The 18,474-nt window shown below is 36.7% G+C and overlaps 1 protein-coding gene across 1 annotated transcript in view; it reads right to left on the reverse strand.

Annotated features, from left to right (window-relative positions):
• TRPA1 (transient receptor potential cation channel subfamily A member 1) overlaps window positions 1–18,474 on the reverse strand; it is a 52,365-nt gene that overhangs the window by 25,440 nt on the left and 8,451 nt on the right. The window contains exons 3-12 of the mRNA XM_025870526.2: window positions 17,564–17,739; window positions 12,497–12,604; window positions 9,279–9,387; window positions 8,965–9,110; window positions 8,411–8,547; window positions 5,854–5,902; window positions 3,773–3,872; window positions 3,032–3,132; window positions 1,862–2,031; window positions 1,612–1,776 (exon numbers count right to left, since the gene is read on the reverse strand). Of these exons, the coding sequence (XP_025726311.1) occupies window positions 1,612–1,776; window positions 1,862–2,031; window positions 3,032–3,132; window positions 3,773–3,872; window positions 5,854–5,902; window positions 8,411–8,547; window positions 8,965–9,110; window positions 9,279–9,387; window positions 12,497–12,604; window positions 17,564–17,739 (1,261 nt within the window). The remainder of the gene's footprint in view (window positions 1–1,611; window positions 1,777–1,861; window positions 2,032–3,031; window positions 3,133–3,772; window positions 3,873–5,853; window positions 5,903–8,410; window positions 8,548–8,964; window positions 9,111–9,278; window positions 9,388–12,496; window positions 12,605–17,563; window positions 17,740–18,474) is intronic.

Here is an 18,474-nt window from a genome sequence, read left to right on the forward strand (position 1 = left end):
AAAAGTATATAAACACATTATCAACCATCTGGGGGTGGGTAAAACTAGAGTTAGCCTGTCTGTCGTACATATTTTTTCAAGGCTGTAATGTACTTATACACACTATTTTAAATCTTATTTTCTTTAATTGAATATTATATCAAAAATTTTCCTTGATGGGGCCGGAGTGCCTGGCTGGCTCAGTCAGTAGAGCACCCGTCTCCTGATTTCAGGGTTGTGAGTTCGAGCCCCATAGAGGGTGTAGAGATTGCTTAAAAATAAAATCTTAAAAAAAAAATTCCATGATGATAGTATTAGTCTTCATGGCCACTAGGTATTGTTAATGATAATATCATCTTACAACAGTTGGTCTTAAGATGTTTAGCTTAATGCTACTTATTCTTCTAAGCATTTGGGTCTGAAGAGAGCATTCCTCTTGTGCTCTGAAAGATGTTTGGTTTTTTTAAGATTTTATTTATTTATCTGACAGAGAGAGAGATAGCAAGAGCAGGAACACAAGCAGGGGGAATGGGAGAGGGAGAAGCAGGCTTCCCGCGGAGCAGGGAGCCCGATGTGGGGACTCAATCCTGGGACTCTGGGATCATGACCTGAGCTGAAGGCAGACGCTTAATGACTGAGCTACCCAGGTTCCCCTGAAAGATGCTTTCTTAATCCCTTTAGAAAATGTTTGTCCTTTCTCACAGAAATTCAAGATGTAAATACTATCAAGGCTTGTCATTTTTCCAAATCAGAGAGAAAAAAAAAAGCATGAGATCCTGACACAATTTAATTTCAGTGCTAGTGGACAACTATTTTAGGATGCAAAGGCAACCTCACCATTTCAGTTATTATGATGTAATTAAAGCAACAAGTCTCTGGCCTGGATCCATTTGGGATCCCCTTTGCATGTCCACTGCCTGGTGTCCCTTTAGAGGAAGGAACTGAGCAAAGCATTCCTTTTGCAGCTGCAACCCTACTTTGCATGATTGGTGCTCTGATAAAAAAAATGAACATCAGCCTTTTGAACATTAACCTAATGAGCTCTTTGCTTCCATGCTGGTAAAATTAGAAAATAGCTCACCAAACCTCTATAAAACTTTTTTTTTTTTTACAAAGATGTCATTTAATAATACTACATTTTTAAATGCTTAATTATTTTGTCTTTGCTCCTTGTGTTAGACTTCCTTATTTAAGTATAATGAAATTCAGGAATTCTTCATGTCTGGTGTTGCAGTGTAAAGGGAGCTTTTCATGTCCATCATTCATCAGACTGAATTAAAAAGTCTGAATTTGGGATGTGTGTGTGTGCACATGTTTCTGCATAAAAGGATGATAGCATGATGAAGCAAAATATGAAGGACTGTATTGCAAAGGTTCTGAGAACTACTTCGCACAAAGCCACTTATTCTGTGACCTCAAATGAAGTCTTCAACTTTATAAATTGTGACATCTTTATCTGTCAATTAGAAATAACACTGATGTCCCTTTCAATATTTGAGAAGTCATATATGTTGTGAGGATTAAATAAGATGGATTAAAGTACTTAGTGAGAAAGTTAAAAATAAGATAGAAAAAAGCCAGAAAATGGCCAATTAAAAAGAATATATAAATATTCTGATCACATATCCTCACCTGAGAAATAATGCACCTTTTTTCAGAAGAAGTCGGACTACTTTATCATGCCCATTTTTTGCTGCCAGGTGGAGAGGTGTCATTCCATGAAGATCACCTTCATTCAAAAGCCTCGTGTCACTCATGTCTTGCAGAAGCCTCTGACAGGTGTTGATTTGCCCGTAACTTGAAAAAATTAGGTTTCATGTTTTCAAAGCAAATATTAAACAGAGAGAAGACATGCTCACATGTCGCATAAACTGACCCTTACCTGGCTGCAAAATGTAAGGGTGATTTCTTATCTTTGCTTTTAGAATGAATGGATACATTAAAGTCAAGTAGGTTATTTACAGAGACAGAAATCCCATGTCTACATGCATAATGTAGAGGGGTACACCCGTCATCATCTTCATCCATTACCAGCTTTTTAATATGTTGCATCTATGGAAAAAAATGAATATTCTAAATATGGTTCTGTTCTCATGCTAATATAGTATTTTTCAAACTATTCTGTAGGACAGTATTTCCCAATAAGGATAAATATGTATACCTTGAGGGCAAAAATATAAATAACTTAAAGGTACTGGAGTAAAATAAATATGGACGATGGTGTATGCTGTCTTCCTAAAATGTATAGTACTGTATTAAGGGCTCTGAGAAATCCTAAGAATAAGAAATATACTTAACATGTTCAACCGAGCGTTTTCTAAATGTATTTTGCTACAGGCCACCCACTTCAGCCCACCTTTTACATTTTTCCCCCAAATAAGATTTAAGAGCTTAATGCTAACGTGTTCTCTTAGGCAAAAGGGATGAGATGAAATTAGATTTACTTTATTTTTATATGAATATTAAATAAAAAGTAAATAGCAAATAAGAACTTAATCAAGCAATAAATTTCTATTCTTAAAATATTTAAATAAAAGTATTTTTATTCTTTATTAAAGACTTTGACAATATTAAAATCTATTTACTACAAAAATATGATGAACTTCAGATACACCTAATAGTCACTCAAGTAAGTATGAGCTGGTGAATATAAATATGGAGATCACATTTCAACCTGTCAGGTCAAATATGTTGAATGATTTTTCTTAATTGATAATGAAATATTGCTAATTTACTCATGCACCTGGCTTTTCCACTGATATGCAATTCATAATGGTTCAAAGAGTGATGGTAAGCTGACTCATTATAGATGGGGATATATAGAAACCCTCAGTAACTTGGAAAATTCAATCCCAATAAAATATTTTCATTACCATAATCATCACCACTGTCTTGTAAATAAATATTCAAATGTGGCATCTTTATTTTAACATAATTTTTAAATTCCAGAATCAGCCTTCATAATAATAAAAATCATAATAAGCAAAATCACTGTACTCTCTGTTGAACCCAACTCAGTTTATGGAAATCCATGTACGTATACATATATTACCTGCATAAACTCAGGTTGCAGATTTTTTAATCCATGAGGTTGCTGTACAGTTAAATGCAAAAAATTACGTCCAAGATGATCTTTTATGTCTACACGGGCACCTATAAAACACAACATAAATATAACTTCTACTTATTTATTTAAAGCATTACCTATGGTAGATTTTCAATTTAAGAAAAGTTTTTTACTTAAAACTTTGTCAACCATTAACTTACAAGAAACTTTAGACAAGAAAAGTGTATTTAAAATGGGTTTACCTTAGTGTGTGCGTGTGTGTGTGTAGGGGGAGTAGAGAATATATGATTTGTTACATTAATTAATATATGAGACCTTAGCTTTTAAAGCATAAAATATAAAGATGGAGAGATTAGATATCAAGAAAAAAGAAGGGACAGTAGCTCTCTTCTCTGTAATCTTCACATCAGGTTAGTACCTACAATAGTGACGGTTACAGTACCTACATCACAGGATTAATCATTGAGAGATGTAGATAAAATGTTCAGCAGTGTATCTGCAATAAAATACTTGCTTTATAAGTGTTGTTTATTATTGTTCTGAAATTATCTTTTTAAATATCACACCCTTACTGGACTGAAAATTTTTCTAGACAGGGAAAGTATTCTATTTATCTTTGTATTCACAGCACCTGGCCTGATGCCTGGCACACAATAAATGGCCAGTAAATGTTTAATAGCTAATTGAGTAGTAGTTCTAAAAGCTTGGTGAGGCCCTTAGTAGTACCTTTAGAGAGTAGTAAATTTACAATATTCCAAGATGCAGAAGCAGTTGCTAATATAAGTGGAGAACGTCCTTCCGAATCAGTGCTATTAATATCTGCTCCCTAAAATAAAACAAGTTATTCAACAAAGAGCTTATGAACAAGTTACCTTACATTACAATCTGTAAATAGTGTTAATTCATTAAAATAGAGCATCCATAATATGGCTAGCATTCAAGCACATAACTACAGAACTACTTGGAATTTCCCTATAATTTGTATGTTGTAATATCAGAAATCAAGACATTCTTTTATAATTTCAACAACAAAAATTATCCTCACATGCTAACTTTTTGTTTGACATCTGGCAATAGATCAGTGTTACTACCTAAATCATAAAAATAAAATCCTCTGGCCTATAGCAATAGTTTAGTTCTCAAAGTAAAAAAGATTTTTAAATATCCATGATACAAAAACCTTCCAAATTTATTGCATATGTGATTTTTAAAACTTTCACAAGAAGTTGTTTACTTTTTTAAAAAATCCACCTCATCTGAAATAGATGAACTTAAATAACTGAACTAATTCAGATCCTAAAGTAAAATTTTAGCCAAATATTTGAGAAAATTTATATTTAAAAATCATATATATTTTAAATGATAAAGTCAGTATTTATCATGATGTGTTATGGTTATATTTTACACGACCAGAAACAAAGGCTTAAAAAAGTTCATGGAAAGAATTCTATCTTTTGTTTTTTTTTTTTGTATTTTGTTATTTTTTTTAAAGATTTTATTTATTTATTTGACAGAGACACAGCAAGAGAGGGAACACAAGCAGGGGGAGTGGGAGAGGGAGAAGCAGACTCCCTGCTGAGTAAGGAAGGTGGTCAAGGCGGGGCTCGATCCCAGGACCCTGGGACCATGACCTGAGCCGAAGGCAGACGCTTTATGACTGGGCCACTCAGGTGCCCCTTGAATTCTATCTTTTGGACAGGTAATAAAAATAGCTTAAACTCCGACTGTGGATATTTCCCTGTTTTGGGGCGGATGAAGCAAATACAGAGGACGAAGCACCAGCATCCCCTTTGAAAATCTCATGTTGGTTAGTGAGATTCTGCCACAGTTCTCTTGCCAGGTGAAGACATGGCTGCATTTGCAAGAAACCACGCATGACAAAACTACGGCATATAATGAATCTTTCCAGGATTCCTCTATGTAAACATCACAATTTCAGTAGCTGCTATTGACAACAAACCCACAATAAACACTACAAATGGAATTACATTCATTGTTGATATGGTGGGGCTTAAATAAATACATCATATATTCGTCTGTATAAAAGACTTGTTAAAATTTAACTCAAAAGCCAACTGAATACACTTCTTCGAATGAAAAAGACTGTGTGCTTTATTTTTTAATATTTTTAATTTCTCAGTTTTTCACTGTTTGAAGGATGGCACTGAGGCAGCTGGGGTAGAAGCTTACAGTGAATGGTGGAGGCAACATGTGCTACTTGTCCTGCTTCCACCTCGAAGCTTCTCATGCATGGAAGAGTCAGCAAAGTTGCAAAGCCTAACCCTCTTCTAGGACTGGTTCACAAAACTGTCGCTGCCATGTACCCACCAACTCCCAACACTAAAAACATGGATCCAGGTATCAAAAGCACACTTCGGTACTTCTGACCAACTTCATGGCGATGACGTCTGGCCTGGATGTATTCGTTCACATTATATCCTATTTGTAAATGTTTCAATCATCTTTTTGTAAACTTTTTTGTTGAGAAGCAACAAATTAAAACTTGGCTTATTTTGGGGCACCTGAGTGGCTCAGATGGTTAAGCATCTCCCTTCAGCTCGGATCATGATCCCAGGGTCTTGGGATCGAGCCCCACATTAGGCTCCTGGCTCAGCGGGGAGTCTGTTTCTCCCTCTCCCTCTGCCTCTCCCCCTGCTCATGCTCTCTCTCTGTATCTCTGTGTCTCAAATGAATAAAATCTTAAAAAAAAAAAAACTTGGCTTATTTTGAAAATTTATATTATGTAATTATATGATTTTTCAACTAGAAATAGTAATAAAATAAAAAACTGTCCATGGAATAGTTACCACTGAAATTAAGTAGTCTGCTAGTTCATGGTGATCAAATAGTGAGGCTCTGCAAAAAGAGAGTGACATGCCATGTTAAAGTACTGCTGATATAAATATATAAAGCTACTATATTGCACTCAAAAAGTCAATTTAAATGACCATTTAATAACATAATAAAATGCTAGGCAATCAACCTTTCAGAATTTATAATTTTGTATAATTTGAAATATAAAATTTTATTAAAAAATTGTAATTGGTTGTGATGAGGACCATATTTTCAGAGTAATAGTAATAGTTCAAATACATCACAAGGTTTTCCTCCTCATCTTTTAGTTAAATGATTTTCTCCTTGTAAAATCATCATGAAGATGTGAAGTGAGTAGTAACATTTGTCCTAAGAGCTTAAAACAAAAGACAAAGAACAGGTTTGTCACCACTGCGATCATGGGGAATAAAAACAGTTGCATGCAAGATGCACCTAAAATTCATCTGCAGTGTTCAAAATGCCCTTTCTTTGCCAAAAGTTAACAAGGCAGCATTAACTTTCCTAAGGTTTCATGAAGCCAAAGACAAATTTTGGGGAGAACTGAATTCACTTTTGTGTTATTTCACAGCCGGTCATAAGGATAATATTAATAAAACAAGTAAAATCTTTCAATCTATATTAAAGCACCTCTGTAACAAATGTTAATACTAATGATGGAAAACTTTGTTTCAGGTGCCTGGGTGGCTCAGTTGTTAGGCGTCTGCCTTTGGCTCAGGTCATGGTCCCAGGGTCCTGGGATCGAGCCCTGCATCGGGCTCCCTGCTCCGCAGGAAGCCTGCTTCTCCCTCTCCCACTCCCCCTGCTTGTGTTCCCTCTCTCACTATGTCTGTCAAATAAATAAATAAAATCTTAAAAAAAAAAAGGTAAACAAATGCTTAAAAAAAAAAACTTTTTTCCTATTGCAGATCTTTTTTCTTTGTTCCTATTTAAGATTATCTCAGCTATTCTTCGCCTTTTGTATATAAATTTCAGAATCAGCTTATCAGTTTTCACCCCAAATTCACAAGAGGTTGTATTACATTTAAATTACATGAAATAGGTTTAGCAATTGTAGGAAATGAATAAAACATTAAGGCCCCATTTGTTCTTCTATCGCCCCAGTTTAGAGCTTTGCTACTCGAAGTGTGGGCCATAGACCAGCACGGGCACCAGCTGGGAGTTCATTAAAAATGCAAATTCTCAGATCTTAACATTGAGACTGGGACATGTTAATGACTTGCCAAATGTTACATAGCCAGGTAGGGCTGGCACCCTATTCCCCTTACTCCAAAGCTTACCGTTTCAGTCAGAACAATGTACTGGGGTCTTTGCACTATGGTAACAAAAAGAATTCTAGCCCAAAGAGCAAACTTCCCTTTGAAGCTCAAGATAAACTCCAAATGTCATTGGCTATTAGAAGGACATTCCAGGATTGTAGATCAGTATTAGATTGATTAGAATTGGACTGAACTGGTCCAAGAAATCTACAGCTAGTCCAAGTTGAGTATGTCCAACTAGAGTAGTCACCAGGCTGAGGACACGTATGGGTCAGGTGAATGATCTATTTTTCTAAAATAATTCCTTCTTATGCATACTTGTACATTAAAGCTGTGATCCAAATGGACACATTTTAACTATATACAGATCATTGGGTTTCTAAATTGGCTAAAACATGGAAATAGTTTATAGAGTTTTAAAAAGTTCCCGAGACCATCCCAAAGAATCTGATGTAATCTGGGTTATGAACTGGCATTGGGATTTTATAAACTACCCCCACGATTCTAATATGCAGGTATTTGAGAATCTCCAGTCTGGAGGTTATTCTATTGTTTTTGTTCTGATTTAATAGCCACTTTCATATCACCAATCTTTTACTCACAAATACCAACTTGTGAGAGGGACAGAAAGGCAAGGACAGAGAGAGGGAAGGCTCATGTCAGCTCCTTCTTTCACTCACACAGGAAGCATTTACTCCTTATTTTCCCTTCTCAGTCCATACTGCCTGTTTCCTGCCCTAGCATCTAGTAAGCCTACAGTTTCAGAAGCTTTTTTTCTCTGATGTGTATTCCTGCTAAACTTTTATCTTGTTTGGAGCTTAGCCACCATTTCCTAAAAATTGTTTGAAAATACTTAAAATTATGAGGGTAAGCGGAAAGGGGTGGGAAAAGTGGAACATCCAGATGTAACTGCTCCATGATCCCTACTAAAAATGAGAAGATACACATAAGGAATTGAAACAAGTAAGAAAAGGCTTAGAAAAGCATGTATGTCGATCTCCTGAGCATACAGAATTAATCTTGAGCCTATACCACTGGCCTAAGAAATGTTCCAGAACATGCCACTGGAGATTTTCTTCTAAGAAATTCTATTTAACACTCTAATTCCAGAGGATCATAGAGATTCCAGTTGAAACACAGGATCTTTATCTCTGTTCTTTTCTTTTGAACTATAGAATCTCTGCTACTCTAAGTGTTAACTTTTTTTTGCAGGGTATAATTTAACACATGCAGACTATAAATGTGTACACACAATGATAGGTAGGAAACCTGCCTGTGAAGGAGTGTCTCATGATTTCCATCCACTGCGTTGACAATATCGCTGCTACCAGAATAGGAGGATATCATCAATTTAACAATCTCAGTGGCTCCCTGGGTGGCAGCAAAATGGAGGGGTGTGCACTTCCCATTCTGTAAAGAGTTTTAATATCAGAATCAATATTTAAGTCCAAATTTAAGGATATAACTTAAATTCAGCTGTGAGGTTTTTCTTCCCAGGTCAACAAAATCAAGCATTAATATAAGAATCACAGCTAGCAATTTTGCTTACTTGCAGTCTGAGAGCTTTTGACAGCTCTGACAGTACCTCTACTATCATTATCCATATCATCACCTGTCCTGTATTTGTGTTTGCAAGTGTTTTGGGTAGCTCTTAAAATTCTTTGGCTAGGTTGAAATCTGGGATATTCTCTTGTTCTGCTTCTACGTGAGCAACAAAAAATAATGCCTGCTGCAATCTGAATTAACGGTAAAAGAGTTATAAAGCATTTTGGAAACTAATTTATGACAACCCTAAATAAAAGTAGCATGTAGAACATGAACAATTACTTCCATCAGTTCCAAATGGGCACCGTTGTCCAAGCACATTTTAATCATCTCCAAGTCACCACTTTGAACAGCCATGTGCAGGGGACTAGATTTTCCATTATTCACAAAGTTAATGTGAGACTGTCTGCTATATCCATGTTCTTCACCTTCAAAGGAAAACAGAATTCAAGAGAACATTATAAATTTTTTTAAAAAAGGATATTTAGACTTACATAAAACCCTGTGTATAAACTCTATTAAATATTTTTCAAATTAATAGCATCCAGCAGAATAGGCTTCTTTATAGTATATAATGTATGAAAACCTCTACTCACCAAACTTTAATATTATTTCCATGCATTTTTTGGCACCTGAGAACGCAGCCTGGTGAATAGGGAAACATCCCCATTTATTTGATTTACATGGCTTAGCTCCCTTATTTAACTGGAGGAAGAGAACAAACAAAGTCAACTGACACAAGTTAAACCCCAAATCACAAGGATAAACAAGAATTAAATGTCTTTCCTAGACCATTTCATTATTCTGTGCCTAGGGAACACTGTATAGAAGAGCTTCGTAGGACATGAAATCTAAGCAAGAAGGTAATTTTGGAAGGAGGCTAGGATTATGAACTAGAGACACTTTATATTTTCCAAAGATGAAGTGACAAGTAGACATAAAAATATCAATCTTAATACTCCAACTAAAGCCAACACATTTTTCAATGGAATTAATGAAGTGTTTTGAAACATTATCATGACTTCTCCTATTTCTATGCTCAATACCTTATACAAAGTGATATTTCCCAGATTCCTATCCTCTCATTTATGTAAAATTAATAAATGGTAAGACCAGCACTCTTGTTAAAGTATGAAAATCAGGTATTTTCATTAATGGAAATTCTCTACTAAAAGAATGAAAATCAGGTATTTTCATAGTAGAAATTCTCTACTAAAAGAATGTTACCTTGATCTCTGAGTCCATCATTTTCAACTATCATTTTTTTATACATCATTGAACTTCAGTTTTAAGTGCCTTTTATTTTCACAAAAGGAAAGAATCTGAAAAAGCAGGAAGCTGTGAAGAAGCAAATATTACCTATAATCTCACTTTTGAGGGACAGTGTTGGTTTACATTTTAAGAGACAATCTTTTTTGTCTTATTTCTTTTCAAAAGTAATTATGTGCATACTGTGATCATTTTATTCAAAAAGCTTTTACATTCTTTAAAAATATGATTTTATTAAGTACATATTCCATTTTTGGATACACAAAACTTTATTCAATAAATCCTTATTACTGAACTTATACTTTTTTTCCCCAGTTTTCTCTGTCTGATATATGTACCACTAGCATTAATATTAGTAATAGCTTTAATTATCTCCTTGGAATGTATTCCGAGAATTGGAACTGGTGAATCAAAAAGTATTCACACCCACAGTGAATGAAATTCTTTGATTCATCAAAATTTCTCTAACCCTGATTCAAATCAACAAGTTTGTTTCACCCTTCCAATTTAATTTTTTTAAGATTTTATTTATTTGACAGAGAGAGACACAGCGAGAGAGGAAACCCAAGCAGGGGGAGGGTCAGAGGGAGAAGCAGGCTTCCCGCTGGGCAGGGAGCCTGATGCAGGGCTTGATCCCAGGACCCTGGGATCATGACCTGAGCTGAAGGCAGATGCGTAATGACTGAGCCACCCAGGTGCCCCTCATCCTTTCAATTTAAAAGAAAAAAAAAAAAAAAAAAATTGAATCTCATTATTTCAAGGTTTCTCTTTGATTAAAGAAATTAATTAAACTTCATGTGTCCCTTGCCAATTTTCTGTAGTCTTTTCCTCACAGATTTGTAAGAATACCTTAAGGATAAATTTTCATCCATTTAAATATAAAGAAATGGATATAATCATATGCTTGGTTTGCTCAGGTCAACTGATGTGCTATAATCTGATACTAAACTATCTCTACATTCCCTGGATAAGGCCAATGTGGTACCGTGTGTTACTCTTAATGATTTCAATCAATTTTGCTAGTATTTTTAAGATTTTGCATCTATATGTTTATTTATATGTAAAATTGGTCCAAATTTTTTTGAGGAAAACTGTCAAATTTTGGAATTATTACATTTGCTTCTTAAAATTAATCTGGATATTTCTTATGCTACAAAACAGTTACCTGAAATGAAAACTTTGTCCATGAAAGTTTGAAAGAACTTGTAAAAGCTATAAAAGCTTGTAAAATTAGCTGATTCCAGAGCATAATAATGCATCTTTAATATTTTTTATGGTTCTCTACATAAATTAGAATTAACTTTTGGTTAATTTCTAAATTTCAATTACTTTTAACTATCCATTTAAAAAGGATTTTCCCATTTTTTAATAGGATTATTCATACTGATCTTTTGTCATCTTAAAATTTCCTATCATATCCAGATAAAGTCCTCTGTGATTTGCACTTTATATTTTTCTCTTTTAGACTTACCCCATACCAGCTCTATTTTATCTTCTTTTTCAAAGAAACAACTCAACTTATCAAATAATCCAAAAATCATTAATTTTTGTTTACAACTTTACTATTCCTTTATTACAATTTTCTTTTGTTTTATTTGAGGCTCTTTTTCTAGATTCTTAGCTTGAGTGCTAATTCATTTATTTTTATCCTCTTTTTTGTCCAACCATGACAGTTTATAGGAATATGTATTTTTTTCTCCAAAACATCTAATTAACATGTTAGAACCTATTTGTAAACTTAAATATTCAGGAAGATTTCTAAAATTATTTTTATTTTCCTACTCTCTGGGATAGTGGAGGAAAAAAAAAATCAAGTGGCAAAAATATATACCCTGGCCTGAATAACATACAAGTGATTAAGGAATAGTTGAAAGAAAGCTATTTTCTGGAATTCTAACACCACACTCAGAAGGGACACTATGTAGGGTAGGAGTCAAGTCATTTTAGATGAGCATCTCCAGAGTCAGTGGACCACCCCAGGAAATACCACCAGAGAGAGGGCTGGCCCTACTTTTAGGGCTGTGGCCAAAGACCTTGGTCATTATGTCACATAGGTCTCCCTTTCTGAGAATCCATGGCGGCAGCTTCTAGTCCTGGGAACATGAATAGCTGTGTCTCTTGGCTTTTATTTCATGAGCCCAACGGTAAGTTTGCAGTTGACTATGTTTATCTCTCCTCAGACTATTCAGAAGTTCAGAGTAAAAACTATGGTCCGCTTTTACTAACATCCAAGCTACTCTACTTTACATTTTGTAGTCTAGCCTAACCAGCAGCTACATCTTCATTTTTGCTGTCTGTACTTCCTTTTCACTTGGTTCTCTTCACATATTCTTTAATGTTTTCCTGTGAGTCTTCTGTAAGCAATCTCAGATCGATTTAAGATTTAAGGAGTGTGTACAAATACAGAAACACACAAAACCATTTTTTTCTGACATTTTCTACATTTTGTATTTTGCTAAGAAATCAAGAGCTGCTATAAATAACAATGATTCATGTGACCCTAATGGAAGGAAAGAAAATGGGGATAAATGGTGAAAATACAAACCAAGATTTGCAGTGCTTCACTGTTGTCTTTGGAACATGCGATTATCACAGCTGTGTTTCCATTTTCTCCTTCCAAATTAATATCTGTGCTGCTGTGTTCAGTCAAGACCTACACAAAAGAGGGGAATAACGGTCAGTTAGCTTTCAAGTTTCCAAAAAGAATATTTGTCTTCCATTAGATTATAAGCTCCCGGATGCTAGGGGCCATGTCCTTATTCATCTTTTTTCGTCCCTCTCCCACAGATTCTGGCACAAACATCGTACTTAGTAGGTACTACATACATTTCTCAAAAAAGATGAAATAATGGTGATTTGGGGACACCTGGGTGGCTCAGTTGGTGAAGCGATTGACTCTTGATTTTGGCTCAGGTCACGATCTCAGGGTCACGAGATCAAGCCCTGTGTCAGGCTCCGTGGTGGGCATGGAGCCTACTTAAGATTCTCTCTCCCCCTTTCCCTCTACCCCTCCCTACCCTCCCTGTGCCCATGCATGTGCTCTTGAAAGAAGAAAAGGAAGGAAGGAAGGAAGGAAGGAAGGAAGGAAGGAAGGAAGGAAGGAAGGAAGGAAGGAAGGATTTCTATATCACATCAAATAAGGCAATATGGAGTTGTGAAACTAGAAGAAATGTGGATACTAATAAACAGTTCACTTAATACTTCTCACTTGTATTAAATGAACTATGTTAACTAGCAGCTTCTGTGGAGCTGTTCAGAATATGTGAGTGTAGAGGAAGAAAGGAGGAGAAGGGCAAGACAGAGAGAGAAAGGAGGTAGGAAGGGAGGGAGGGAGGGGGGAGTGGGAAAGGAAGGACTGCTTTCTCCCCTCCAGCCATTTTTCTTGTACCTCTATTCTAAGTATTCTGGGAAATGTCAATTAAAAACTTTATTTTCTTCAGCAGAAAAAGAGAGTTCATGTAATACTGGTATGGCTTAACTCAATTAATTCAAACTTAGTCCAGAATAGAAACTTTTTCTATGATGTAATAACTTAGCATTCCTGATAAAATGGTTAAGCAGTTTTTCTGATGGAATTTAACTGAAGACCCGTTACCTCTGTAGAGATCTCAATCGAGTCTCTCATGTCAAGCAATGATGCAAGCAGCTAAGGTACTGCAGTTAGGAGATATCGCTGGGATCAGCACCTGACACCCCAGAACTAATAAGGAGCGGAACCAGAGGAGGTCTGCAGAGATCCAAGATGGATTCAATCCCTTTAGAAAGGGGAGGATTTGGGCAGCAAACTGTCAGACTCTTCAGACTGCTCAGAAGGCTCTGCCCGATTGATCTGAAGTCTGGTCCGGGTCAGCTTTCGGCACTCACTGCTTATCTCAACTGTGCGCCCACCAGACTGACTTCGAGTTTGATTTGTTAACTTCCTGCGCCCTTCTGTTATCTTGTTTGTGGTGTGATTTGTCTTCTGTTCTGCTCCGGGGGCTGTGTAAGAAGCCAAGTTTAATCACATGGTGAAACGTCACTGAGTTTGGAATCCTGAACCTGCTTTGGAATTGTGATTAACTTTGCTTTATGATTGAATAAAGCTGACATTGTGGAAAGATACAACTCATGCGTGTGAGCCTTCATAGCATGCCCAGGACACCCCCTCACCTGGTGGCTTCCAGCTGATTATAGGCCAAGAATCTATAGATCTTTAACCAGTCTTTATTTTATGTTAAATCTAACAGTAATTATCTCATATAAATGTCTCCCCCAAGACAGAATCTTTGAATTGGCCTACTAGAGGCCTTTTCTCTTGTAACAAGACTATGATAAAACTATAATATGTACTTACAATTAAATTTCTTAAGAAGAATTTATTAAACAAGTTGTTTCCTAAAAACCTTGACTTAAAAAAAAAAATGCACAGAGCCCCTTTTTAACAGAATATGCCCTGATAGGTCAGCAAATGAATTAGGCTTATTAATTAGCTCTGCTCATAAAACAAACTTAATTTGAGATTTTAGTATGTAAGAACACGTAGATTATTGATGGATGAAAGAAAACGAGAACACAAGTTCATTCTGAACGTCAGGCACTTTCACATTCTGTTCTCAACAAACTCTAGATTCCCATGTAAAGTAACTTACCGAGTCTGTAAGAGATTTTTCTCTTTGCCCTGTTAGAATCAGAGATCATAGATTTACTGTACTTATTAGGGTGTTACTGCTTGCTACCATAAGCACAATTTTTCATAAAGCTGTATAAAATTTTATGTGGCAGAGATCCCAGAGAGAGCAACTTAACTGTGCCTACCTTCAGATTCACTCATGACCAGGCAAGCCTGGAAGTTTGCAGGTGTTGCCTCCAGAAGTCCCTTTGGTAAAAATCCAGGAAGCCTCACAGGAGGGTCAAACCACTGGATACCTATGGGGTAAGCCCTAAGGACTAAGGCTTACAGGCTATAGAGAAACAAGGCCACCCACTAACCCCTAGGCCAACGTGTCCCAGGAAACACTGTTGGTATCTGTACAAGAACTTGAGGGAACATGCAACAGTTTTTTACTTTACAAGCATACAGGCAGTGGTAGAAGGTCTGGGGAAAGGCTGGCCAAGCAGACAATGGAGAAGCATTCTATATTCAGCAAAGTCTGGTGGGGTACAGGCCGGACCCATGGGCGTAACTGGGAGAGGCAGCCCTAGAGGGGCTTGCAAGTACACAGAGAAACACCCCAAAATTCCTCCTCCTTCCATTCACTTCATCTCCGGTGAAGTAGAGGGGTTAAGAAATATTTTTAGATGAAGTTATGGCTGGTTAAGATCAACCAAAGGAGAGGCAACTAATTTCAATTCTCTTATAACCCTGTTGTTTTTTTTTTTTTCTTGTTCTGGTGTCACCAGGAAATTCTTTGTTATACCCCCCATCTACTTTATAAATCAGTTATGGGCTTATTTCTAAACTTTCTTTTCTATTTCTATGTGGTATCTTTCTGTACTTGTTAGTCTTAAAATTTCTGATTCCTAATTAAAGATAGCCTTTCAACCATTACCTGCCTTTGAATTCCCAAATCACACTTTCAGAGTCAAGGTTAATTAAGTCAATGGGCATTTGCTTCTGAAAAGAGCCTTCAGAGGAAGCACAGGAATTCCTTAAGGAAATAAGAGGCCTCTTTGGTTGGAGAGGGGTCCCCAGGGTCACTAGTGGTCCAATGCAATTGGTATAGAATAAGCATCTGGGTCACAAACAGTGCAGACATTTAAAAAACAACTAGCCTGCTGCCAAAGGCCTTTTCAATAATCTCCTCAAAGGGCTGTCCTGAACCATCTTCTTAGGGGCGGACACTTAAGCTCATCCCTTCTCTTTCAGGCAAAATGCCCATTTACTCATTCATTTATTCAGAAGCCATAGTGGTGAGGAATGGAGATATTTAGATTAGTTGCACACAGTCCCTCCTTCAAAGATAACCAGCCAGAGCTGGAGAAAACCACATGAACTTTTTTTTAATAAATCTTTTTTAATATTTTTTCCATTTTTTAAATTATGTTCAGTTAGCCACTATACCGTACATCATCAGTTTTCAATGTAGTGTTCAATGATTCATTAGTTGCGTATAACACCCAGTGCTCATCACAACACGTGCCCTCCTTAATGCCCATCACCCCGCTACCCCAACCCCCAACCCCCTCCCTTCTGTAACCCTCAGTTTGTTTCCCGGAGCACATGAATTCTGGTTACAATACCATGTGCTGGGTATTAATGACAGAGCTATACTCTATCTATACAAGTTACAGTGGGAGGGCAGAAAGCAGGCCCCTCTCACACCCTCTATGCCTGGCTTCAAGGAACTAAGGACCCAGGGGGTTGAGAGGAAGGTGTCTGGGCTAAAGGAGCATGGAGCTCAAGAACACCCCTGGGATTTTTTTGGGTCATTTACAGACAAAGTAGGTGTGGGTATGGTGTGATGGCCCAGCTAATTTTGTCCCTCCAAAATTCATGTTGAAATCTTAATCCCCAATGTGATGGTATTGGGGGGTGGGGCCTTCAGAAGGTGACAAAGAATATAAAAGAAACCCCCAAATCTCTCTCACCCTTCTGCTTTATAAGGACACAGTGAAATGACAGCGATCTGTGAAACAGGAAGCAGGCTCCCACCAGACACCAAATCGGCTAGTGCCTTGATTTTGAACTTCCCAGCCCCCAGAACCGTGAAAAATAAATGTTTTTGCTTAAGGCCCACAATCTATGGTATTTTGTTATGAGCAACTTGAACTAATTAAGATATGTGGCTTAGCATGATATCCAAGTCATTATTTGCAATATAATTACCTCAGGAAAACTTATAAGTTCCAAATTGCCCCTCTCAGAAATAAGTATGTGGAACGTGATCCATTTGTAAATCTCAGTGCTCTTTAAGTAAGTAACCATGTGTGTCTTCCTGTGTGTCTGAGAGACTCTGCAATGCAGTTTAAAAGCCTTGGACTAAGCCTTACCCTTTTGGCATTCACCAGCATTTCCTTTATTTGACAACACTCTGAAGCCTTGGAAAAAATAAGAAATTCCCCCAAAAGTATCATTATGTCTTCTGCCAAGACATGCCATCCACTAAGGCATGTTATCTAACAAAAATAGTAAGTCACAATTATGTTTTCTGTATTCACTGAGGCATTCATTCATCACTATCTTCCTTTTTATTATGTTATGTCAGGTAAAAAAAAGTAAAGCATTAACTCACATAAAGATGAGAACAAAATTCCTAATTTTTGCTTTCAACCAGTTATACATTAGGCAAATTATTTCACTCTCTCTATGCCTCAGTTCCGTCAGCTGTGAAATAGTGATAATAATAGTCTTAGTACATAGTTCTGTTTCTTTTAATGAGGATTAAAAAATTGAAACATATAAAACTTTTTTTAAAGTGCTGATATATAAGAAATCTTCTTATCTCTAGTCTTAAAGATAAGACTCTCATCATCAATCATCATTGGTTGATCAAAAGCAAAACCAATGTTATAATCACTGTATTTCGTTCATCCTGGTAGCCTAGGTTGGCCACTCTGGCTCAGTGGCTCAGGCAGAGACTAGTGGACCTGAGTCCTGGCCCATGCTATGATGGGGAGTAGGGAGCAGACTTACCTTCATCACCTCATTGTGCAAGCTCTGCACAGCTATGTGAAGGGGTGCCATCATGTTGCTGTTTCGGAGGTTTGGATTAGCTCCTTTACTAAGAAGAAACTTAACACTTTCAACCTGGTTTTTTTCTGCAGCCCAGTGCAGAGGGGTATTTCCATAATCATCCATCACATTCAGCACTAGAAAAATACACCAAAATAAGAGTTAGATTTTGCTTGGACTATATTCAACACCTACTGCATGCCTGTTCACTTCAAAGCTCAGTGCCAAGTGCCGCTGACATAGGCTTCACCTTCTTTATAAAAACATTAAAATATAGCTTCAGTTCTCAGGAAACATCTAATGGACACCTACAGGGGATATGCTGAAGTACGGCATGGACTTTGTCAAATGAGTTAGATGTCTGTCTATAGCATCCACAAGAAACAGATTCTCCTGTTGCTATATGTTTTTATCTGCACTATGACTTTGAGGATAGTTATAAAATATTGAGCTTATATAAAAGCAGTAACTATATGCCAGAAACACTAAGTTCCATTCAACCATTACTGCACTCAACCCTTCAACAGCCCACAAGGAACCATGACCATTTTTTTTTCAGAAAAATAAAGAAAAATGAGGCCTAGAGGTTCAAAAATTTGCCAGTGTTACACAACCAGTATGGAGTTCTGTAAACTGCCTTACTCTTTGAACCTCAGTGTTATTATATTCAAATTTGGTAGGAAGGGGTGGGGGAGAGAGGAAGGGAGGGAGGGGAAGTTTTAAAATACCTATATACTTCACAACACTTTGGGGTGGGGGGGATATCAAATCATGTCTTCAAAGATCTTAGTATAGTGGCCCATAGCCAATGGTTCAAAAAAATGTTAATGAGAAAAAAGACACACCACTAATAAACCATTACGACTGGAATT

This window comes from Callorhinus ursinus, unplaced genomic scaffold (assembly GCF_003265705.2).
Source record: "Callorhinus ursinus isolate GAN/ISIS: 27379988/994484 unplaced genomic scaffold, GSC_fseal_2.0 scaffold5, whole genome shotgun sequence".
Taxonomy (NCBI): domain Eukaryota; kingdom Metazoa; phylum Chordata; class Mammalia; order Carnivora; family Otariidae; genus Callorhinus; species Callorhinus ursinus.